General features: G+C 33.5%; 1 protein-coding gene across 4 annotated transcripts; it reads left to right on the forward strand.

Moving 5' to 3' along the window:
- The first annotated feature begins 19,449 nt into the window (after nt 1–19,449).
- LOC117913913 lies at nt 19,450–24,012 on the forward strand. 4 transcript variants are annotated; one of them, XM_034829031.1, is made up of 6 exons: nt 19,450–20,098; nt 21,116–21,676; nt 22,215–22,259; nt 22,798–22,857; nt 23,051–23,116; nt 23,705–24,012. In XM_034829031.1, exons 1-6 carry the CDS (start codon nt 19,829–19,831, stop codon nt 23,801–23,803), a joined length of 1,101 nt encoding a protein of 366 aa, XP_034684922.1. In that variant the 5' UTR covers nt 19,450–19,828; the 3' UTR covers nt 23,804–24,012. The 4 variants fall into 4 exon arrangements, with proteins under 4 accessions (XP_034684922.1, XP_034684923.1, XP_034684924.1 ...); XM_034829032.1 differs by lacking the exon at nt 23,705–24,012 and adding an exon at nt 23,456–23,669; XM_034829033.1 differs by lacking the exon at nt 23,051–23,116.
- The last annotated feature ends 1,166 nt before the right edge of the window (nt 24,013–25,178 follow it).

The following is a 25,178-nucleotide window of genomic DNA, read 5'->3' on the forward strand; positions in this document are numbered from 1 at the left end:
TTAATTGTTAAGTTTAAATTTTAGAATTTTAATTCATTCAATTATTTAATTTTTAATTATAATACATTTACAACATACAAAATGGATACTTGTTCATAATATTACTTAATGTTTTAATTATAAAATATTTTAATCTTGCAAATGAAATATATATAGAATTTTAATTTAACTAATTATTTAATTTTTAAATTATATGATATTCATATTTAAAAGCTTTTAATTTTATTATTTTTAAATACATAAATTTATAAATGTATATAGGTTAATGGGTTATTAATGAATTGAGTAAAAGAATTGAAAAGGTTAGAAGGCTTGAGTAGTTAACCTAAATATGAGTTGTCTATTAAGCAGGTTAAATAAATTAACATGATTATGACACTAATACAATTATGCATAACTCAAACCCATTAAAATTCATGTAATTTTAAAACCATCTTTTCACCTTTGTCTACAGACAACAAGGTTTAAAATACGGGGAAGAACCCATTTTTGCCTCATACCAAATCACTCTCATCCTTTTTTTCTAGGCTTCCTAAATCCCCCGGCCCTTTTTTTTGCTAACTATATGAGACTTTTCATCAATTTTTCTAGCCTTCCCAAATCATCGTTCGCTCACTTTTAATTTTTTATGAGAAATTATACAAATTACACAAATATGCTTAAATTTCTATTATTGCACTAACATCAGTTAGGTCACCACCCTTTGCTTTGTCAAGCAAACTTTCAACTCAACTAGTACCAGGAATTTAATAACTCAACTTTTTTTCTTCTCTTTCTCTCTCTCTCTCTCTCTTTCTCTTGGCATTTCTTAAACTAACATGTTCATTGTACTTTACACCTCTCACTAATTCAAAAGATTCAAATCCCCAGTCTTATTCTTTTTGTAGGTGATACTTCATGCCTTGTAGGCCTTTCCTACCAAGCTGATGATGTTCAAGCTAGATCTTAGAATTTTGGGTTGAACTCGAGCGCCAAGGATATGCTTTGGCCTAAAATGTTTATGTGAGCCCAAGTAAGACTGTCACACCGATGAACCAAATTCACATGCCTTCTGAACTATAATAAATCTGGTCACATCTCTAGTATCTTGTTGTATATAAGTTCATAATGTGATGTATCGATGTTAAGTTAAATATTTTTTTTAAGAAATTAATATGAGCTTGCAAATTTTGAAATTTTGTCTCTTAGGTTATATTTTGTTCTTAGGAAGTACTAAACAAAGAAATATAAAGCTAATGAGGAAAATAATTTCTCATGTTTTGGTTCATCATTAAAAAAATATTAAAAAAAAACTCAAATATATTCAATTTGGCTAAGAAAACTTATATATTTTGGAATTATCTAATCTTTATATGTAAGAGAAAAATTAAGTTAAATAAGTTTGAAAAATTATGTAAAAATATTTTATTAATTTTAAACTGTTGTAAATACTTTATAATTAATAGTGGTGAATGACCACCTTGTTTACCAAAAAAGTGAAGTAAAAGCTTTCATTTACTCATTTTAAAGATGAATATTAAATACAAAGCCTATAAAAGGTTTTCCTTCTACGGTATCAATACAAACTTTTGAGAGACATTTCTTCTCCTCAATCTCTCATTTCCTTTTATTAGTCATTTTCTTTATTGTCTCAATCTAATTTTATATTCTTTCATTAAAGGAATGTAATGTTATTCCCATAAGTGAGAACAAATCTCTCTCCTTAATGATTAATAACAAAATTAAAGTTAACATATATAACAAAATAAACCACATAATATCACAACAAGTGAAACAATATTGAGAATTATTATGGGCTTGGTAAGAAAGAGTATGGGTTATGTACTTGCCATGTGCCTAAATATTAGTCAAATACTTATTATTTTAAGATGAACAAGGAAGGTGTATGTCTAACAAATTGTGTAACTACTCACACTCTAATTTCAAGACACTTTTTCAATTTGATATTAGTAAAAACCAATGCTAATGTAATGTCAGATACAATAAATTTGATTGAAGGCTCTGAAAGAGTAAATATTACACTACCAAATGGAACTAGATCCATATGAGTGATGCTTTATATTTCTATTGAATCTAAAAGAAATTTGCTCAGTTTTAAAGATGTCCATAGAAATTATTATTTTATTGAAACTATGAATGAATGAAAGTAATATGAAATATCTCTCTACATTACTTATATTATTTCTAGCCAAAAGTTTATAGGTGAAAAGCTCCTAGCTTTCTCCTTTAGGTTGTATCATACAACTATAAAGCCTATTGAATTATATTTTGATGTGAACCAGAAGTTCAACGACCCACAAATTTTGATATTTTAGCTTGATTGGTTAGATAACCTGAAGTCCTCAATGACGTGTCGAATAATAAAACACTCACATGGGCATCCATTAAAGAACTAGAAGATTATTTTGCCTAGTGAATATTCATTTTTGTTGTTTGATTGCAAGGCAAATTGATAGTTAGACCATCTTTTACCAAATTCATACATGAGCCACTAGTCTTTTTGGAAAGAATACATGGGGAAATATGTAGACTTATCCATCTACTATATGGATCATTTCATTATTTTTTTATTTTATTTTAATAGATGTCTTTACTAGGCAGTCACACGTTTATCTCTTTTCTACATGTAATATTGTCTTTGCTAGGTTCTTTGCACAAATAAAAAATTACAAGCATAATTTTCATATTATTTGATCAAGACAATACATTTTTATAATGTTGGTGAATTTAATTTCAAGCATGCATTGACTATTGCATAAAGTTAGAATTGATATTGAGCATCAAGTTGCACATACTCATACCTAAAATAGTTTGGTAGAATGCCTCACTAAATGCCTTTATTTAATTTCTTGACCATTACTAATGAAGACCAAATTGCCAACTTTTTTCTAGGGACATCATGCTATTATGCATGTTGCAACTTTAGTCCACATTTGACCTTTAACTTACCATGAATACTCTTCTTTAGAAAACAACCAAATGTTTCTCCCTTTTGATTTTATTTTTTTTTTAAATTGTGTAGCATATGTACCAATTGCACCTAAATGACATACTAAAATCATTCCCTAACAAAAACTTGGGATTTATGTAAGTTTTGATTTTTCATCTATCATAAGGTATCTTGGGACTTTGTGAATTATCATTTTAATGAAAATGTTTTCCTGCCATTAGGGAGAGAAAAGTTGATTCTAGAAGAATAGTAAGAAATTAAATGGAATGCATCCACTTTATCTCATCTTGATCTTCATATATATCAATGTGAACTAGAAGTTCAAATGATTATTTATTTGGAAAATCTTGCAAACCAATTATTATATGCATTTATTGATACAAAGAAAGTGATAAAGTCATCTATTCTGGTTGTAAATACTCAAACATGGATTGATGTCCCTGTAGGATAAGATAATTGCAAATGAATTTAAGCTACACCTAAAGTGTGTTAGACTGATTGACTCAAAGGATATGATTCCCTATAAGAGGGGAGCACAAGGAGAAACTTGACACGCTCGAAGAGGCATAAAATTGACTAATCAATGTAAAATTGATGAACCTATAGCCCTTAAAAGGACACAAATAAAATAAATAGTTTCTAATTAAGAGGCACATATTAAACAAATAGTCCATGAAGAGGCACACGTGAACAAGTATCCCCTAAAGAGGTAGAAATTGAATAAATAACCCCTGAAGAGACATAAGTACCTAAAAATTGTAATATCTCAATAAGTTATGTACATACGAGAAAAATGATATCAAAATAATATTGTTATTAACAATATTTTCACTTTCCAAGTGGCCTTTAACATCATAAGAAATTATGAAGATCTCAAACCACAAAATGTGGAAGAATGTCAACATATAAATGATTGGTCAAAATGGAAAGAAGTTATGTAGATAGATTTAAACTCATTAATGAAAAAAGAAGTATTTAGACCTATAATCCAAAGGCTTGAAGACATAAAGCTTGTTAGGGAGAAATGGATTTTTGTACAGAAGTGCAATTGGAAATAATGAGGTTATAAAATATAAAGCATGATTAGTAGCATAAGGTTTCTTGTATAGACCTTGTATCAAATATTGTAATGATATAATTATATGATCAATAGTTTTTGAAGGACTAAATATATCCTTTATGATGTAGTTACAATATATTTAAAATCCATATATACTAAAATTCATGTAGGATTTAAAATGTCTAAAGCAAATAATTCCTTGAAGGATTTAAATGTTTTGAAGCAAATAATTCCCTAAAGGATTTAAAATTTATGAAACAAATAATTCCCTGAAGGACTTAAAATGCATGAAACAAATAATTCTCTAAAGGATTAAAATGCTTGAAGCAAATAATTTCATGAATAATTTAAATTACTTGAAGCAAAAAATGGAAAGCCTCATAGCATGTGTTCAATCGAGTTACAATAATCCTAGTATGGATTGAAGCAATCTAGACACATATGGTACAATCACTTTAGCGAATACCTACTAAAAGAAGCATAAGTTAACAACTCTATATGTCCATGTATTTTTATTAAAAAAAATTAGAAATTGAATTTTCAATTATTATAGTGTATGTTCATGGTTTACATATTGTTGGGACTCCTGAAGTGCTCAGAAAAATAAAAAATTATTTGGAAAATGAATTTGAGATGAAATATCTCATAGAATCAAAATTTTATCTTAGCTTATAGATCAAACATTTTCTAAAAGGAGTTTTAGTACATTAGTAAACATATATTAAGAAAATTTTGAAGTGTTTTCACGTGGATAAGTACATTTTTTAAGTTCTTTAATGGTTGTACGATCACATGAAGTGAAAAATGACCCATTTGATGCTCACGAAGATGGTGAAGAATTACTTGGTCCTTAAATATCATATTTTAATGCTATTGTTGTACTCATATATTTTGTCAATTGTACACGCCTAAAAATTGATTTTTCTCAAAAATTGCTTTTTCTTTCAATTTATTAGTAAGATATAGTTCCGCTCCATCCCAAAGACATTAGAATCGTATCAAACATATGTTGTGTTATCTTCTCTAAACTATTGACACAGGTCTATTTTATTCATGAAAACCAGAGTTTCAATTGCTTAGATATGAGAATGTAAGATAACTTTCAAATACACATAAATCTGGGTCATAACTAGGGTATATGTTTGAATGTGATGATATTACTACTTCATAGAGATTTTTCAAACAAACAATGGTAGCTATGTGTCACGGACTTAGTCGTTCACTAAGCTTGTGCGGCACTTAGACAAGCCAAGACGCTTGATCTTGCTAAGTCAGCCTTGCTCCCAATGCTTAGCTTGCTAGGCTAAGACACTCGCGACTCGAAATCTTAAGAAGCTTGGTAGGCAACTCTTGAAAGAATGAAAGCTCTTATTAACTCAAGAAAGCCTTTACAAGTGCTTGGATGCTCACTTGCTTGGTTAGGAAGTGATTTGGGTGGTGCCTTGGCCAAATGAGGCCCTCACCTATTTATAGGCACCAAGGGAACTCTCTGGAACCTTGGAGGGTTCCTTACAAATCAAGAATATTCTAGAACATCCTACCCTATTCTATGTACAACCCTATGTACAAGAATATACAAGAGATTCCTAGAAGTCTCTAGAAAGCCTTGGACTCCTCTCATGCCTTCCTCCATAGTGTAGAGATGTGTGGACATCTCTAGGCATTTCTAGAACCTTCCACACTCTTCCCACCAATGGCTTAGTGTAGATGGCTCCAGGAGTCTCCAGAAGCTTCCCTCCTCCTATATAAGCCCATGGGGAGGGTCATTTGAAGCATCCTGTGACATATGTCATCAAATCATTAAAAAATACTTGCAATGAGATCTATGATCCAACATATTTGAGAATCATGTGTGGACTATCCTCAATCAAAGGCAACATGATGATATTATATGAAAATAATATTGTATGCATTGTATAGATAAAAGGGGGTCATATTAACGAAAATATAACCAAATACATTTAATCAAAATTTCTTTATACACATGAACTCTAGAATAGTAATGAAATCGATGTTTAGTAAATACATTCAAGAGATAATCTAGAAGTTTATTCACAAAGTCATTACTAACCTCAATGTTCAAGAATACACAATATTGAAATTCATCAACACAAGGATATCAACATGAGGGAAAACATGTTTGTAAAAGGATGTTAGTACATTATACTTTTTTTTCGTCCATTCATCTTTTGTCCCATTAGATTTTATTGGTAAGGCTTTTAACAAGACTGTCCTAATAGACAAAGAGCAACCTAAAGAATTAGAAGAATATAGTACTATTTTTCCTTTACTAGGTTTTTCCCATAGGTTTATTCTTGAAAAGGTTTTAATAAAACATTTCTTTTCATGTGGTGGACATCCAAGGAAGAGTGTTGTAAATGCTTTATAATTAAGAGTAGTGAGTGGCCACCCTATTGACTAGCAAAATGAAGCAAAAGCTTTCATTTACTAATTTTAAATGTGAGTGGAAAATGAAAGGTATTTTGTAAACCCTATAAAAGGCTTTCCTTCTATTATATCAACACACAAAGTTTTGAGAGGCATTTCTTCTTCTCACTCTCTCATTTATTCCTTTTATTATTCATTTTGTTTATTGTTTTGATTTCAAATTTACATTCTTTCAAAACATAAATCTCTTTTCCATTTTTTTTATTTTTTCTTTCTTTTTATTTTTTCCTTAATTTCTGAAACCTCACATAAAGTTAAAGTTTGTTGGGTTAGCATGTGATATAGGAAACAAAGTTAGGATATGTATAACATGTTAGGTGTAATCATGTAAGATATCAAACACTAATTGATCTTATATATATATATATATATATATATGCCAGGTCAATTAGTATACAAATGAACTTTACAAATGACCCTCTTCCTCAATTTTTTTCTCACTTTGTTATGTCTTTGTGGACCCCGCATTTCGGCTCAGTGCGTTTCCCACTCGATGGCGAGCTTGATTTTATTTCAAAAAATTGATTTTATTGATTATTTGAAAATGACTTGGAGCTGCCACTTATTTTTGTTTTATTTTTAAAAGGGTAAACAAAATAAGAAAGAAAAACCCTAAGTATGACTCCTTATTTGGAAAAGGTGATCTACGAAAAACCGGATCGGGTTCAGGGGTCAGGTTACTTATCGGGAAGGTACGGTAGAGACCGTAGCACCCCTCTAAGTCCCTAAAGTCGGGTCTCTACTAATAAAATGAAGCTGACATGGCAATTGATGAGGAAAACAATGAATACTCAGAGTGATCATGCACACATAAGGGTCAAGACATACATAGACAACGATCAGAGGGAAAACGGGTACATACCTGAGCAACGAGCCGCCATGCGCTATCAAGAAGTGAGATCAGTGCACAATTAAGCAATAATTTCGAGCATTTCATAGAACAAAATAAAATCAATCATGTATGGCAAATAAATTAACTAATCGATCATTCAATCATCAAAATCAATCGATCATCAAAATCACGTATGTGGGGCCCCCACCAAAGCCCATTTATTTTAGCATGAATTAATTTCGTAAATTCCCTTAATTGGAATTACAGAATTTAATTTGTGCTTATTTTAAAACCTATTTAAAACAAGGGAGACGTAAGAAATTGTTGGCCAGAAGGAAAGATGACGACAAAGTTTTATTAAAAATGAGATTCTTAAGTAATCCTAAAAAAAGAAAATCCTAAAGATGGAAATAAAATAAAATAAATAAATAAATAAATGAACGAATTATTTAATAAAAATAGAGTTTGGAAAATTGAAAAGAAAACTGGGATTCAGGAAAATATATGGAAAATGGGAGTTTAGGGCGTAAAAATGAATCTAAGGGTGAGAATTTGAAAAGCAAAAATTATTTGAAGGATTTAGAAATTTGAGGAGTATTTAATAAGATAGGAATTTAACAAAATCATTTGAGAACTGTGGATGTGAGGAATCAATTAAAGGAAACAGAATGAGAATGAAGAATTTGGGAATTCGGCATTATTTAAAAGAAAACAATTGGAAGAATTATATATAAAATGATTTGCAAGGAAAATTAATTTTGAGAATCAAGGGAATAAGAAAGAGTGACAACACGTGGCTTCAAGTTCACTGCCCCTGCCATTGCACCCACCATAATCATTGAGTCTTCGATCAATTCTTTCATTCCTTGGGTAATTCTCCCCATGACAGCATCAACAAAATTTGGACTTATTTCCAAATGCTGCCAAGTGTTTTCCAGCCAAGTCCTCTGCCTTTAAGGAGACAAATCTCCGAAACTCAACTCCTCAACGGTAAAATTTCTGGAACCTGTCGCGGACACCACGACCACCGGACTGCTCGGGCTGCCCGTCCACATGCTGTTGGTAGAAGGCGACCAAGGCCTTGGCGATACTCTAGCAAATGACGTAGGTCCATTGGCGTTCTGTCCTGTCGACGGCAGCCGTGGCTGCACTACCATGCTCCGCATCCTTCTCCGTTCAGGATGTAGCAGCGTGAAGACACTTTGCAAAATCCAACAGAACAACAACGGGAAGGTGCTTAAATCAGTCTTGCACCATCTTCTCAAAAGTCTCAATGGCCAATGAATCCGTAACAGCTCCAGAGTGCAACGCGTTCGAATCTGTCAACAAAATAGCACCCATTATCCAAGCTGCCGTCCTTCGATCATTCCAAAGGAAAGCTGTGGGCACCATCAGAGGATGCCGAAGTTCTCAACTCAGGGAACCTGCTGACTGCTAATGAGTGGTCGATGGAACTTTCAAATCACCACTCGCAAACTTCAACACTTCCGCATGAGGATGGCACGCGGTCACTATTTACACAGACCTTTCCAAGTATGTATGATTAAGATGCCAGTCATGACTCACCCATCTATAAAGGTTCCGAGACCTGTTTTCTTTTAGACCAAAAGTTGCTCCAACTCGGGCCGGTGTAGCGTGTTTAGCACAACGAGCGTTGGTAAAAAAAATTCCTCATCCCAAATTATGAAAGCATCCCCATCACTCCGCGTATTTACCACGTCGCCATCCTATCCATGAGTCAAAAATTCTACAAGCTAAGGCATGTCGGGAGTGGCAAAACATGACAGCGCTTGAAAATCTGTAGTTACTACCCAGCAACAATACCCTATAACAACCTTTCCATCGACCGAAATAGTGACATGGACCTTTCTATCACCGATACCCACAACCTTTAAATCTTAGATGATCCCGTGAGTGCAAACGAATAATATACGCTGAATCGGCATCATTTCGAAGACTTCCCCCCGTATCTTGAAGGAGAGAAAACATTTCCGGGGAACAGCTGAAGAGAGTGTCTTGTAGGAGGATTTCCTCTCGTGAAAGCAAGAGGAGTTTAAGGATGCATGACATTTCGCCATGCCGCATAGCAACCCGAATGCGTTTAGAAATAACTCAGAGACCCCGCTTTGGTCATTGGCTACGGGGCTTGGAGAACCACAAAGGGAAAGTCTCATGCGTTTGTGGGCCCGGGAGGTGAAGTGCTCAAAGGGGCCATGCGTACTTCAACGTGGTCATGCATGCGGGTCATCCGCGCAGGGGAGAGGATGAGGAAAATAATTATGATGGACGAATGGTAGAATAGGTAGATAATGTAGTGAGAGAAAGACGAGTTCAGTGGTATTAAAGAGAGTGATATGCATGGGGTTGGTGGACAGGTGAGTCAAATGAGTTTAACGGGTGTTGAGGCGAATAAGGAACGGGAATGAGCACGGCGCAGGTACTGAGGTGTGGAATGGGTATGGCAAATGGGTTAGTGAGGAGAACGGGTACGAGTGAGGATGTGGGGGGTATGGGCATGAGGATGATGAAAGGTAATAAACATGGGTGCATGAGAGGTGAGGCTGTGGTGTAGAGAGAGAAACCATGAGAGTGAGAAATGGGAGCGGGATGTCATGCCTGGGGGGTGAGGTATGGGTGTAAGAAGGTGGGTGTGATGAATGGTGCATGGGGGACTAAGGTCTTGGGGAGTGGCATAAGCATGCATGTACATGCATGGCCATGCAAACGTGGCGGGAATGAACGTGAAAGGCATGAGGGCCGTGCTTCAATGGGTATGGGTATCCGGAGAGCTATGAGCTTGGCGTGACGTCCCAAGCATGGAGTTATTCCACATGGAGCTTAGGCATGGCAGAAAATGGACTTCAGTGGAGGGTTTGGAGGTGGGTTTGGGGAGGTCCTTGCATGCACGGGATTTAAAGATGGAAGAGAATGAACATGGTGATATAATGAAAGGAAGGAAATGGGTTTGTATGAGGGAAAAGGATGCAAAGGCTGGATTAGTGACATGAGGAGAGAGAAAAGGTGGTGGGATAATGAGCATGGTGGTGAAGAGAGAGAAAGATATGGACAGGTATGTGTGGTTTGTGATTTGCATGGAGTTAGTGGCATGGTGGAGAGCGAAAATGGCATGGGTATGAGATAATGAAGGTGGGGTGGTGAGGAAAAGAATGGGTATTAAGACGGGCATGGTGATGCATGTAGGATAGGATATATATGCATAGGGAATTTGCATGGATATAAGGCAGGGTGCCTTTCAAAAGGAAGAGCAAGAGACTTCACAAGGTCGTGGAAGAGAGTGACTCATTTCCTGCAGGGATCTCACCACATTAGAGTGCTGCCTGCATGTTGATTATCTCTGAAGCGTCACTCAACCGCATCTGAGTGAGGGAAATGCAGCTAGTCTGAAGATCGATGATGCTGATATAGGGTATCAGAAGAAGAAAGTCCACATGTCCCAATGGAAGGCATGAAAGGGTACCAGTCTTGGAGGTCCAGGCCTTGAAAATGATCGTTTGCCTTATTCAAATGCATCTTTAGAACATCAACAGGCACGAAAATTTTCAAATATAACAAGAACTTGGTTCATGAAATCCTCATACTTCACCAGAAACTCCATGTCAGGCCTTCCTTAACTTGTAGGCCTGGATGAGGGACTCACATGTCTCATTATCGTCAATAAGTAGATCAGACGAGACGGGTTTAAGAACAGAAAATTTTGCAAATTTGTAGAAGAGACTACAGTACAGAAAACTGGTTCAGGCCCCTTAGCAACAGTTTTGGCTAACATGGCCTTGTCGGCATAACTGAAAACCCATACATCGCCCGTCGGTCAGAATTTCGACTAGCAAGAGGCATCTCTGCACATAGTGACCCGACTGATAGGACTTCAACGACCGAAGGCACCAACACTTTCTTGGTTATATCAAACCCTTAAACTTCACTCCTTTGTCTGGGACGGATGCTCATGCATCTCACTAAATCCATGGATTTATCAACTAGACCCCTTGAACAAGGTTCTTTGAAGCTATCTGTAATCCCTTAAAGAAATACCAGTGGCTCCGGAACACGGCTTCAGCGTAGTGACTCTCGTTCTTTCTCCAGACTTACGCATCTCAAAATGAACTCCCAAATTTTAAAATAGCGATACGTGGTAGCAGAAAGAATAGAAGTGAAAATGAAGGGAAAATCTCAAAAATGTCACACGCTGGAATAACTAGATGATAAGCAATGTTGAGCCTCATTTCATGTATCAATCAATGAGCTCAGATGCAGGGGTTGAGCCAAAATAACAGGATTTCAAATGAGTTCCAAAAGGGAAAGCAAAACATGACTTCAAATACCTTAAATGAAATCTCAAAATGGAGCCAAGGAGACAAGTCAGAAAGCAAATATAAAAGTGGGTGTGATCAAACTCAAATGTTAAAAAACAAATACGTAAGGATCCCTCGCGCTCACATTCGGACATCAGAATAGGATCTCACAATACCCAGAAAATACAATAAAATGACATGAACACAAAAACATCAATAGCTTATGGAAATAATACCTGTGGCACCCTCCTTCAAGATGCTTCTCCTCAATCCGTTTCCAGATGTTCCTCCTCCTCTCGGCTCTGCCCTCCCCAAAAATCCCTTTTTGATCAATGGAACCCTGTTTGTGTCTTCCTCAGCAAGCCATTACCGGCTCTCCTATTCACCCGTCATCGAGCACGTCGTCTGCCAACCACCAGCATGGCCCCCTGCCATCTCCATGCTGGTCCATGCAGCTCCTCTCATCTGTCGGGAAGGGGTCCCCCCACTTGCCTAGGGTGTTGCCAGCTCCTCCGGGTGCCCGAAATAACATTCCTCCAATGCTATAAAAATCCTAAAAAAACTAAAATCTTATGGTTTCTTGAGAGGGGGTCTACAGTCTTTGATCTAAAAAATGTGTTGGTGCCATTAGAAGTTTACAGGTTTTGTTGGCCTACTAAATACATTCGTTATAATGAGTAAGAACAAAAAGTTTTAAAAGAAATGGTCCATATTGGAAACTCTTTAGTGGAAGAAGGAGTTGTTTCATTATTATTTGGTTTTTGGTGTCAGAAATCCTTTGGCAGTAGTTACCATTATTGATGATTTCTTGTTTTAGATCTTTAAAACATTTTGGAGTTTGTTATGTTTGGAGATTTTCTTAGGTTTTGCTTTTATAATTATTGGTTTTTTGATATGTGATTTTGTGAAAATTCTAACCTAGGATTATACATTATTTGTTATATTTAAATTAATTTCAATGAGGCTAAAGTGATCTATTGGAGCAATTAAAGGTTCCTGCATCATAGACATGAATCACGTTATAGGTACTAGAGAATAAGTCTTTAGGGCTACAATTAGATAAATTTGTGTAACTTGATTTTATATAGTGGACTTAGATTAGTAGGTCTCAAACCTCATGATTTTTTATCTTGATAGTTAGTGTGAAGGTTTTCCAAGTAAAAAATCTTATGCCTCATTGTTTATATCTTTTGTATTTGATATATTGTTTAAATTGTCTATAATTAATAGAATTGATTATCCTTAACATCTCGCAGGTTATCCTTAAAAAGTAAAAATCATATTTTATTTACCTAAGATTTTAGGTATAACCTATTTAGTTATTTAGGGTATCTTTGGTATCTTTTGGGATAAAAAAAAAAAAAAAATCTAGTATAACATATAAATATTTATTTAAAATTTAAAATCACTCATTCAACCGCCCTATTAGGTGTCCCCTATTGGACTTTCAATTTGTTTACTTGTGTTTAGCAAGTTCAAATACATCATAATAGAAGCTCTCAACATCTAATTTCCTATATAAAGAAGGGAATGAGATCTTAAGAGTTCTAAATGATGGATGTCCAAGTCTACCATGATGAAGCCAGATTTTTTCTTTATTAAAATGTGGTACTAAAAAAGAAAAGATACAAATGACTTGCTTGGTGTCTCAAGTGTTAAGTCATGATCTTGAAGTACATGGTTAAGTAGGGTAAAAAGTCATAATGCAACCCAAATCTTGTGTAATTTTTTGTATAGAAACAAGATTAGTGGACAACTTTGGAACATGAAACACATATCTAAGTGTGAGTGTAGGACTTATTTGGACATCTCCTACACTTGTGACAATGATTAATGAACCATCTGCTATAACTATTTTCCTACTACTTGGACACAAGTTGTAATTTTTAAATTGGTGTGATGAATGAGCCATGTAATTTATGGCACCTGAATTTATAGCCTGCAAACTAGAAAAGGTTTTATTCTAAACTTTTAATCCAATGGAAAAAAAGAAACTTACCTGAAAGTGCTAGTGAGCATGTACCTGAAGGTTTCTCAAGAGTTCCCAACAAAGCTCTTAGTTTTTCAATCTCTTCTTGATTGAATCCACCTTATTCTAGGGATTTTTTATTGAAAAATTAAATTAAGATATGGGGTTCTTGAAGGATTAGAATTTAACTTTAATGAGTGAGATTTTAAAAGATGATAAATAGATGCGTACGAAGTAATAATAATAATTAACAATCATAATGTTTAAACTAGTGAAATTGAATAGTATAAATTTCAAGATAAAAAATATAATTAACAATAATAATTTGTCTTTTAATTGTCTTTAAGATGAGTTAAATAACTTGGTAGAAATAGAATAAGATAACAAATAAGAAGGAATGATTGAATTAATTAATTATGGATATTAGAGGTTTTTAAGAGAATTATTTAGATTTGGGCAACCTAATGGGCTAAATGGATATGGGCATGGGCCAATGAGGGTGGCTAGCATAGGGGGCATGGGGCCTTCATCAACATGCCTGGGTTGGGCTCCAACTCAAGCCCAAAATTGTCACCAAGATCTTGGGTCTGGGCTCCAACTTAAACCCAAGTTCAAGGCCAACATGGGCAAGCCCAAGGCACCCATTCTTAACATCACCTTGGGCCGGGTGCTTTAACTTAAGCCCAAATCAATTTTCATCATGGGCAAGCCCAAGGCATCATCTTAACATCAACTTGGGCCGGGTGCTTTAACTTAAGCCCAAATCAATTCTCATCATGGGCAAGCCCAAGGCATCATCTCCTTCATGGCTTGCCCCTTCGCCTGGATATCCTCTTCAGAGGGAGGCTCCCAACGTTGGCGACACCATAGAGAGATGGGCAATGGCGGCAGTCCCGTGGCATCCAAGAGATGTTGCCGCCATGGCGGCTGGAGAGGGAAGAAGTGATGGGGAAGATGGGTGAGGGTGGCGGCCATGCATGGAATGTGGGGTGGTGATGAAGGGGAGATGGTATATTGGTGCGTGACAGTGTGGGTATTGGGGGTGGATTATGAGCATGGTAATGGCCATGAGGAGGAGGTTAAAACAGAGCTTCATTGCTCTCCAAACAAACAACAACAAAAAAAAAACGAAAGAGATAGCAGCATCTAAACCATAACTATGAACCATGAAACAAAAAATATGCTCGGATGATATTTACTCGAAACTATTAAGAGAAAAAAAAAAAAATCATATACATCAAGTGAGTCCAAGAGCCATGGTAAATATCATACCTCTCCCTTCTCCTCCTTTCTTTTTTGTACAAGGTATTTACACTAAGTGTACATGACAAAGATACTAACTGTACAAGGGTGTACAAGACTATTATTTGTGAAGGATTTTAAGTGATTCTGAAAAACTTGTTTGTTTATTTCCCCTAACCGATGATAAATGACATTCCTTACACACATTGGTTAAGCATACATTCATCTCATGCACTTTATCTAACTTGTATATAGTCATTTGAATAGGTACCTCACTTATGATGATTGTAAAACAAAATTATACAACAATTTTTCTTCTTTTTTAAAACAAAACCAATGCAAACATGGTTAACCGACCTATTATCATATATTCATGAGATGGTGTATGAAATTTGAGTTATTGTACAAGGGTATTATAGTAACTGTACAAGACAAATTTACTAATTGTATAAAGGTGTACAAGACTACTTTTTGTTAAGAATTTCAAGTTATTTTGAAAAACTTTCCCATTTTTTTCCATTCAAATATTTTTTCCCCCACTCAAATTCTCTCACTCAAGAATTGTTTCAAATTTTATTTTTAGATTTCATCATCAAATTTTTGTAATTGTATATTTTGTTTTTGTAGTTTTAGCAATGTTTTTTTTTTCTACTATTTTCTTTTGGTGAAATTTTATCCAAATGAATCTATATTTAAAATTATAATCATATTTATCAAAATTTTTACTAAGATTATTTTATAATTCTTTTAATATATTTATACTCATCTATTTAAAAAATGAAAAACTATATTTTTTTTTTTTTTGTAAACATGTTCTCTTACCTTTCAAGTAAAAAAAATTAGATATAATATATTTTATTTGAAATTTAATTTCTAAAGTTTAACTAAAAAATTGTACTGACAATTTTCTTGTTGTGAATCAAAATACTTTTCATTAGTCTATCTAGATAAGAAAAATTATTAATATAATATTAGAACTTCATATCTTAATTAATTTTTTCAACAAATTTATCTTTTTAAAAATTAAAAAAAAAACATTAAAAATTAAAAATCTAAAAAGGATATATATATATATATATATATATAATATATATATATATATATATATATATGAAGGTGTAATATAAATTTAAAATAAAAAATAAAAAATTAAGCTAAAAGATAAATACAAAAAGATAAAAAATATTTCGATGAAAAATCCCAAAATTTTTATCATTGCTTATAATAAGAGCAAAAAGATTCAATATCTTTGAAAATGAAAAACAAAAAAACATTATTACTTTTTATTTGATATAAAATAGAAATATAGATTGGAAGAAAAAAAAATTAGAAATAAGTAATACTTAATAGGGAATAGAAAGGGGAAAAAAAGACAAAAAAATTGAAATTCACACTCACTTGTTCCTATATAAGGGTTAAGGGTATTTTAGGGATTAATGAAGGATAATATCCTTCATCTTAATTTTCATATTTTGTTTGAATCTTGGGCTTAAATATGCATGATATATGGACCAAATGTTAATTTTTGGGTCCAACCGGCCCAAAACACAATTCTCCCTTTCCATTTCCCCATAGATGTGACTTCTCAAATTAACGTGTCATGTTGACATGTTTTTTTCCACCTTGCTTGGAATTATTCATTCTACTACTACTATTAATAATAATTTTACAATCAGAATATTTGAAGATTGGCATTCGTCAAGTGTACCTTTTTTTTTTCTTGGAAAATAAAGAAACATATTATTATTTAAACATTTCTCATTGTTTATTTTTTAAATAAAAAAATTAAAACTAATTTCGTAAAACATGTTTGGTAATGTATTTTACTTTTTACTTTTAAATTTGATAATAAAAAATTGAAAATAAAGATATAAAATTTGTTTGATATCTAACAAGCTCTTAATTTATACAAATAATTTTGTAAATTTATTATTATTATTATTATTATTATAAATGGTTTTAAAAAGAATCAGTCTAATGCTTACATTTTTGGCTTAAAAATGAATATGTAAATTAAATGAGATTGAGTGTGAAATCACGAAATGTAAACAGAGTCATGAGGCCATATCATGCCTTGGATTCCTGTACACGAATTCCTTACAATTATTATTGTTGTTGTGGAGGCCATGTACTTGCAATACTGAAAAGGGCTTCCATTATTACCATCAATCAGTGAAAACAGATGTAGCAATGAAGAAAGATGGAGAGATTCCTCTGCATGTGACTCCCACAACCCATTCAATACTCCGGCACCTTTGGCTTTTTCATGTGGCGAAGGATTTCCATTTCCCCATAGATGTGACTTCTCAGATTAACGTGTCATGTTGACCTGTTTTTTTCCACCTTGCTTGGAATTATTCATTCTACTACCAATAATAATAATAATAATAATAATTTTACAATGAGAATATTTCAAGGCAACTTCACAATCTTATATAGCTTTTAAGGAGAAAAAAAACTAAAGAGCTTAACATGTAAACTTGAAAAAAAAAATATTTTCTATAAAAATATCTCAATCCCAACTTCATTAAAGAATCAATTTATGCCTCAATCTCCTTTCCTTTTATAATGCCTTAGTCTATAGATATAGACAAACATATAACAAATGTTTAACCTTGGAAAAAACTTTTCTACCAAAAGCAACACAAAAGCCGTGGATCAGGGGACCCAACCTAATTCCATTATTAGAATTAAGGCATAGACTGGGGGCCCTAAAGTGTGTAGACTTGAGTCAACATGTGAAGACCAAGTCCACAAGCTCCCAAAACTTCTCAATGGGGTGCATCACCCACCAATCAGAGGGTTGATTAGTGCAAAGTAAGATAATGACTAAAGAAAAAGTCTAATGTAGTTAAAGACGCGCATTTGTATATTCCATTCCCAGGTCCATGATTGATAGGCTTTATGTGTTTGTTTATCCAGGACAAAGCCAGAATGAAAATACCCAGCAAAAGAGTAATACCAGTACTAAATTTCTATTTTGAATGAGAGGATGGAAAATAGAAAAATAAAAAAAATAAAAACAAACTGCATGCAGAAATATCAATACAAAAATTATTAATTTATCTGTCAACAAACTAGTACCAGTACTAAGAGGCCATGTACCTGCAATACTGAAAAGGACTTCCATTATTACCATCAATCGGTGAAAACAGCTGTAGCAATGAAGAAAGATGGAGACATTTCTGAAACATGATGTGACCTCTGCATGTGACTCCCACAACCCATTCAATACTCAGGCACCTTTTCCATGTGGCGAAGGATTTCCAATGGGAGAATTATGTTTTGATGGGGCAATTTGGGAATAATAACATTTTCGGAACCCAACTTTTCATAATGCAAGATATGTCCACTGTTTGGAAAAATATTAAAGGAAACATGCATTCTGGTCTGAGGTGTTATTTCATACCGAAAATACCCCTCCATTGTTCATTGTCCCTGTGAAAGGTCCCGATATTTCCTACCAGCCCACGCAGGTTGCAAAATCTGTCCAATTTTTTTTTTTTTTTTTAAAAAACATAAGATGCTATTTGGTAATCTGATCATGATTTGCAGGCAAAGGTTGGATTTTTCAGCATGGCTCAAAAATCGTGGATTTAGGGTTTGTGAAATTTAAATCCAATGGCCCAAAATCAAAGAGACCCCTAGATCAGATCAAGAAAACACATGGAGGAAAAAAAAAAGCACTTTTTTTTTTTTGTTTTTCTTGGGGGTTTTGCATGGATTTTGTCGGAAATCAAACGAGGATGGATTTTCTCGGAAATCAAACAAGGATGAATTTTCCCGGAAATCGAATGGGGGATGGATTTTCTTGGGAATCAAACGGGGGTTGCAAAAAAAAAAATAATAACTTGATTAGATTAGTACCTGCGAGGATTGAGAATGGCAGAGGAAAAAATAGGGCTTTTTCTAGGGATTCTCTCGTCTGGAGGCCAACTTCAGAAAAGGGCCTCGGAAATCAAACGAGGATGGATTTTCTCGGAAATCAAACGAGGATGAATTTTCCCGAAAATCGAATGGGGGTGGATTTTCTTGGGAATCAAACGGGGGTTGCAAAAAAAAAATAATAACTTATTAGATTAGTACCTGCGAGGATTGAGAATGGCAGAGGAAAAAATAGGGCTTTTATAGGGATTCTCTCGTCTGGAGGCCAACTTCAGAAAAGGGCCTCGGAAATCAAACGAGGATGGATTTTCCCGGAAATCGAATGGGGGTGGATTTTCTTGGGAATCAAACGGGGGTTGCAAAAAAAATAATAATAACTTGATTAGATTAGTATCTGCGAGGATTGAGAATGGCAGAGGAAAAAATAGGGCTTTTTTTTAGGGATTCTCTCGTCTGGAGGCCAACTTTAGAAAAGGGCTCCTTGATGCCGAGTGAGAGACGGTGGCGTGAGAGACGGTGCTGCTGACAGGGACAACTAAAGGGCAATTTTGGAATAGCATTTTAAAACAGTAGATAGAGCATGTTTCCTTTAATATTTTTCCAAACAGTGGACTATGGAAAGTTGGTTCCGAAAATGTTATTATTCCCAAATTGCCCATCAAAACATAATTCTCCCATTTTTATATATATATATATATATATATATATATATATGAATGTTATATAAGATGAAACGTCCTTCAAATATAGCGACATCCTATGTTTATTGTGACTTGTTATAAATGTCACCGTATATCTTTTTTCTTGTAGTGATTATTTTAATTTGGTTTTCACTTACCGGATCTCCACCTCCATCAAACCACCCAAAAGATTCCTCTGAAAGAAGCTCTGCGAAAAGAATGAAGAAAATGAGAAAGGTAGCTGATGCCTACTGCGAGGCTGGGACCGAAGAGATTAAGCAGCTGGCACACAAATTCTTCGACTCCATGGATCTGAATGGAGACCAAGGAGTGACCATGGGCGAGTACATGGATTTTTTCACGGGTCTGGGACGCTACAGCCAAATGAAAATAAAGAATGGTTTCTAAAGCTTGACAAGGATGGGAAAGGGCGTCTGGGTTTCCGTGATGTGATGACTCTGTTCTACATACTTAAGAGTGGGAGACCATTTTGCGAAGGGTGTGGAGAATTTATGAGTGGAGTGTTCTTTACTTGTGTGAAATGCTTCGACGACCACTCTCGTAGCTGCTACTCTGTGTGTCTTAAATGCTGTGAAAGCACTGATATAGTGCATGAGCACCAAGAATTTTTGGATAACTTCGCATTGCTTGAAGCCAAGCGGAGGAAATCCGAATTTCCGGCACTGAGGGCCACAGCCGCACAAGTTCAGACTCTCCGCAAGGTAAGGAGCCCGGTGCTCTCATAAAATTTATTTTCCAATCGATTTTTGAAACTTCTTATACAAGAACAACTAGACGTCAATGGGTGGGTTTTATCGACTACCTATTCTATGAGTTTAGAAAAAACCGATACATGCCAAGTATATATATATAAAATTAAATTTTTATTTTTTTTGGATAGAAATAATAATTAATTTAAAAATCCTTCCTATTATCATCCCACCTACAATACTTCAGCATTAAGTAAATGTGGCTTCATTTTATTTATTATTTTGAAATCAATTTTTTTTCTTTTTTCAAGTTTTGGTTCATCGATGATGTCCATGATGTTGTTTTGGCATACAAAAAATAACTTTTCACTATTCCCTAACTTTTTTCTTAAATTATTTTTGCTTATTTTTTTTGCATTTCTTTTATTTTTTATTTTTCACATTTATAAGGTTTTTTTTTCTTTTGCATATAAATGATTTTCTAAAATTCTTTGTTAAATACCGACTTTTCAAAATGTTATTGAATTTCTAACTAAAAAAGTAGTAATGATAATAAAGGTTTTCAAAAGGTTTTTATCTTTTCATATTAAAAATTTCTCCATAAAATGAATTTTTATATAATTAAAATTTTGGTTGCTTTAGTTATTTTCTATCTACACATCCTCATCCTCATCCACAAAAAATTCTTTAATATTTTTTTTCAATTCTTATTGAAATTATCTAGTTAGGTTTCTCATATATTTGTGCTAATTAATGCTTAAAAGTATGAAAATTAATTCGTTGCAAAAATTCTAGTTTTTTATTTTTATAGTTAAACCTGTGAAAAAGCTCTTTGACAAATTAAGCATTTACAAATAAGAAAAAAAAAAGAAAAAAAGAAAGAAAAAAAATGAAAAAATGAAAGAAAAAAAAGAAAAAAGTGAAAGGCTTTTTCATACCATCCTTATTAACTACTATTGCACCACTGCCCTTACACCTGATGCTAGCTGCCAAGCCCAAATAATTGAAAATCCGAATTGAACATGGTAGGATTCTAATCCTCGAGGCCAAATGAAGGAGCTGCGCCAGATTGCTACGATCTATGATTGCAGAAGCACATCAGAAGACATTAAGGAGAAGAAGGAGAAGATACGCAAGTTTTTCAGCCCAATGCGTTATGGAGATCATGAACCCGTGGCCCTCCATGAGTTCCTAGACTTCATGAGGCGGAAAGACAACGAACACTTGACCAATAATAGCCTGGATCTTGAGTTCATGAATACTCCAGAATTCTTCAAGAAACTAGACAGAGATAAAAAGGGACTCAACATCTCCGATTTAGAAACTCTCTACTATATCATCCAAAGTGGAAGGCCATTTTGCAAAGGCTGTGGGGAATTTATCGAGGGAATGTTCTTCACCTGTGTCACCTGCTTCGAGCGCTGTAGCACCTGCTTCGAGTGCGGTGGCACCTGCTTCTCTCTATGCCTTCACTGTTACAATGCCAAAAAATTTATCCACGAGCACGATCTGTTTTTGGATAACTACGCTTTGCTTGAAGCCATGAGGGAAACCGCTAAGAAAACCAACAGACGAAAGACTCATGTGAAGGTAATAAATTCAGTATTAAAAATGGATGGTGGAGTAAAGGTACCTCTCACTACTAGTATTCTCTTTTAGTCATGGCATACAAGGCATAATTAATCTTTTTTCTTATACCCTCTTCTTCTACTTTTGACACAGCTTAATTTTTGTAGTATTATTTTGATTGATTAGAATGAGAGGCTTAAAAAGTTGTTTTTAGTATTGCTGGAATAAGAAGTTCAATGGAGGAAGTTTAAAAAGTTCATAATAAAAGGGGCCCATAGTCACACAAGTGTTTCCACCAGACCAGGTGCTTTTTTAAAGATGTATAAAGGATGCCCTTGATTGAAATCATTTTTAAAGTATTTGAGTTGCATTTAAGTTTGATGTATATTCTAAGGGATGGATGTTGATTCAATAATTTAATTAGTATGATTTTTTTCTATAAACATGTATTTTACATTTATAAATTTTATAATTTTTAAAATTCAATTCAAGTTTAAGTTTAGCACTTTGAAATATTAATAAAATGGACTGATCCGGCTGACCAGGTTGTTTGATACAGGTGAATGATTCAAAGCAAAGTGCCTCCCTTGCCATGTTGCTAAAGATGATTTAGTGTTCTTTTCTTTATGTTATCTGATTCTTTCTTCTATGCTATTCTATTTCCCTTTTTCCTTCAACTAATGTCATGTATTTGTCAATGAAAAAGGAAAATGTTGCTCTTATTCACCCATTTCATGTAAGATACATGCCAAAAATATATTGTTAGTTTGATACATATTGTTGGCCCATATCCTAAAAGTTTAAGATAGTCTAGTTCAATTGGGTAGCTCAATTCACCCCAAGTCAAGAGACTATTAGTCTGATATACATTATGGGTCTATATTCTAATGGAAGCAATTAGCCTACTCATACATGATCAAATAACTAATGGGGAATATTTAGAATATAGGAAACAAGCAATTTGTTGTGGGGTTTCTGCTATATTTATATATTGGCCTAACCATTTCCAATTTACCTTTTAACACCAAATTTCAATTAGTGCATTGGCCTTGAAATTAAGTGAATTTAATGTGATTTATATTGTTATTGTAGACAATAATTCTTAAATATTGACCGACCTGAATGACAATTAACTGGTGCAGATAGATACTTCAGAGGGAAGCACTTCTTCACCTGGTCCTATTGTCCCATTGAATAACAAAGTGAGTTTATAATGTTCTTATTTTTCCTTTTGTTAGATCTTCTGTTTGTTTCATGCTCTTCCAATCAAACTTTCTGTTGATAGGATACATTATACAACTAAATTAATAATAGCTACTTAATGATGGTTAACTTGACAATATAAGCTTTTGGATTAACCGATTGTTTAACAATGACAATGATTGTTTCACGCTGCTGCCTAATTTCACTACAAAGCCAAACACTTCTTCTCTTGGTCCAATTGTGCCAGTGATTAATAAGGTAGTTTCATCTTCTAACTCTTCCTTGTGCTTTGTTCTTCTTTATCCGTCCCATGGTCTTTGAACCAAAATCTATTTATTTAAGAGAAAAATTTTGTCACTAAGGTATACAGTGATGACTGACTGATTTTAAGTATACAACACTGCTTATAGGTAGGGAAATCAATTACATGACTTTTTCCCCCTTCTCTTATCATTTTTCTCAAAATTAATTTTGAGGTTCAGAAAAAGTGAAGTCTCCATGAATTTTACAATATTAGACACTACTAAATTGTTGGCTTGTTATATATAAGAATTTAAGTTTTTAGAGTAAAAGGACAAATTTATTTGTTTGATGCAGCCAAGCACTACAAAAGCAATCACTTCTTCAGATCATTCTCTAGTAAAAGTGATTAAGAAGGATACATTCTTAACCAATTTATTTGTCATACTTTCTTAACCAAAAGCCATCTCTTTCCAACTGAAAAATGCTTCTCTTATTTACCAACTCTCTTATTTTTAAGTTATGCTGACAATGATTTCTTAGTTACATCGGCAGTTTTGTGTGTTTTCTTAACATTAATCTGGTATTCATAATAATGTTTTTCAGCTTACTGGTGCAAAGGCTGCATTCGAAGCCTTGGAAGGAGCCTTGAATGTGGCGATCGCAGCTGCAATGGTTGTTAATGCTGTCTGTGTCATTCTGTGAGAAATCCATTAGTAGTCATTCTGCTCCATCTCTATTAGAGATTTACTAAGCATTAGATTTGTGTAGGCTTGCTAAGCTATAATAAGGTACGTATGAACATACACAGTTTGTGTTATTCCTTTAATGTGATGTATCTATTTTAAGACGTTCAAATGCCCATCAAATGCTCAAGCAAGACAATCAAGTACTCTAAGATGGTTTAAGTGGTCTTTTTGGCGTCAGGTATTCTTAGGGTTCTTAATTTTTCTAACTCTATTTTTGGTTGTGAGGGTATTTTGGTAAATTTAGATATCTTGAATACCAAATTTTGGTTACAAAAATTTGTAACATGTTCCCTAGGGCTATTGAAAATTATTTTAATTTCCTTTTCCAATTTGTATGCTCTCTCTATATATGTGGCATATCTTGCATAAAATGGAATTTTTAGTAATTCTTAATGGAAATAGATTTTTGTTTCTTTGAAAATTAGATTGAGATATTATTTATTAAATTTTAGAATAGTGTAGATTAAAAGAATAAAACTTGTGAAAATAAAATTAAGAGAGCAAAATTTCTTTTTGAAATATTATTTTAAAGGATTTTAAATTATTTTCTTTAAAATTATTTTACACTAATCCTTGTAGATTAAAAGCTGTTCTTATTGGATGAAGAATTCTCTAGATTTTTATTCTTCACATTTTTGGAAGTTTCTTTATTACACTAATTTTAATTGGAATAATAAATAATTTTGGGAAATTTCAATATAGGTAATTTATCGTAAAGGAAATAACTAAAAGTTTTTTGGTAATTTTTAATGGAATAAATTATTATAAAAATGAGACTTCTTCTTTACGAATATTTATTAAATTGGAAATGTGCAAGAATAAAGAAAGTAAATATGAGAAATTTTGAATATGAAAGCTAAAGTTCATTTCTAAATTTTATTTTAATGATTTAAAAAATTTGCATGAGCTTCAAGGTTTAATCCAAATCATATTGGAGCTTCTCCATTTGAGGAGCTTAAAACTCATGGTTCATCGCCCAGGCTCCTTGCTGAACCCTTCAAGGCCTCCTTTCTTCACCAAGTTATGTATGGTCATTTGCTTAGGCTAGTAATAAGTTGTGTTGTATTAGTAACAAGTTAATATGATTCTAACCCATTAAACCAATTAACATGATTATAACTCATTTAGCATATTTAAAATTTAAAATTTATAAAAATATCATTTTTAAAATTCTTTTTAGTTGTTTTTAAAATTTTAAGCTTAAATTTTAGAATTTTAATTCATTCAATTATTTAATTTTTAATTATAATACATTTACAACATACAAAATGGATACTTGTTCATAATATTACTTAATGTTTTAATTATAAAATATTTTAATCTTGCAAATG

The sequence above is a fragment of the Vitis riparia genome, chromosome 5 (assembly GCF_004353265.1).
Source record: "Vitis riparia cultivar Riparia Gloire de Montpellier isolate 1030 chromosome 5, EGFV_Vit.rip_1.0, whole genome shotgun sequence".
NCBI lineage: Eukaryota > Viridiplantae > Streptophyta > Magnoliopsida > Vitales > Vitaceae > Vitis > Vitis riparia.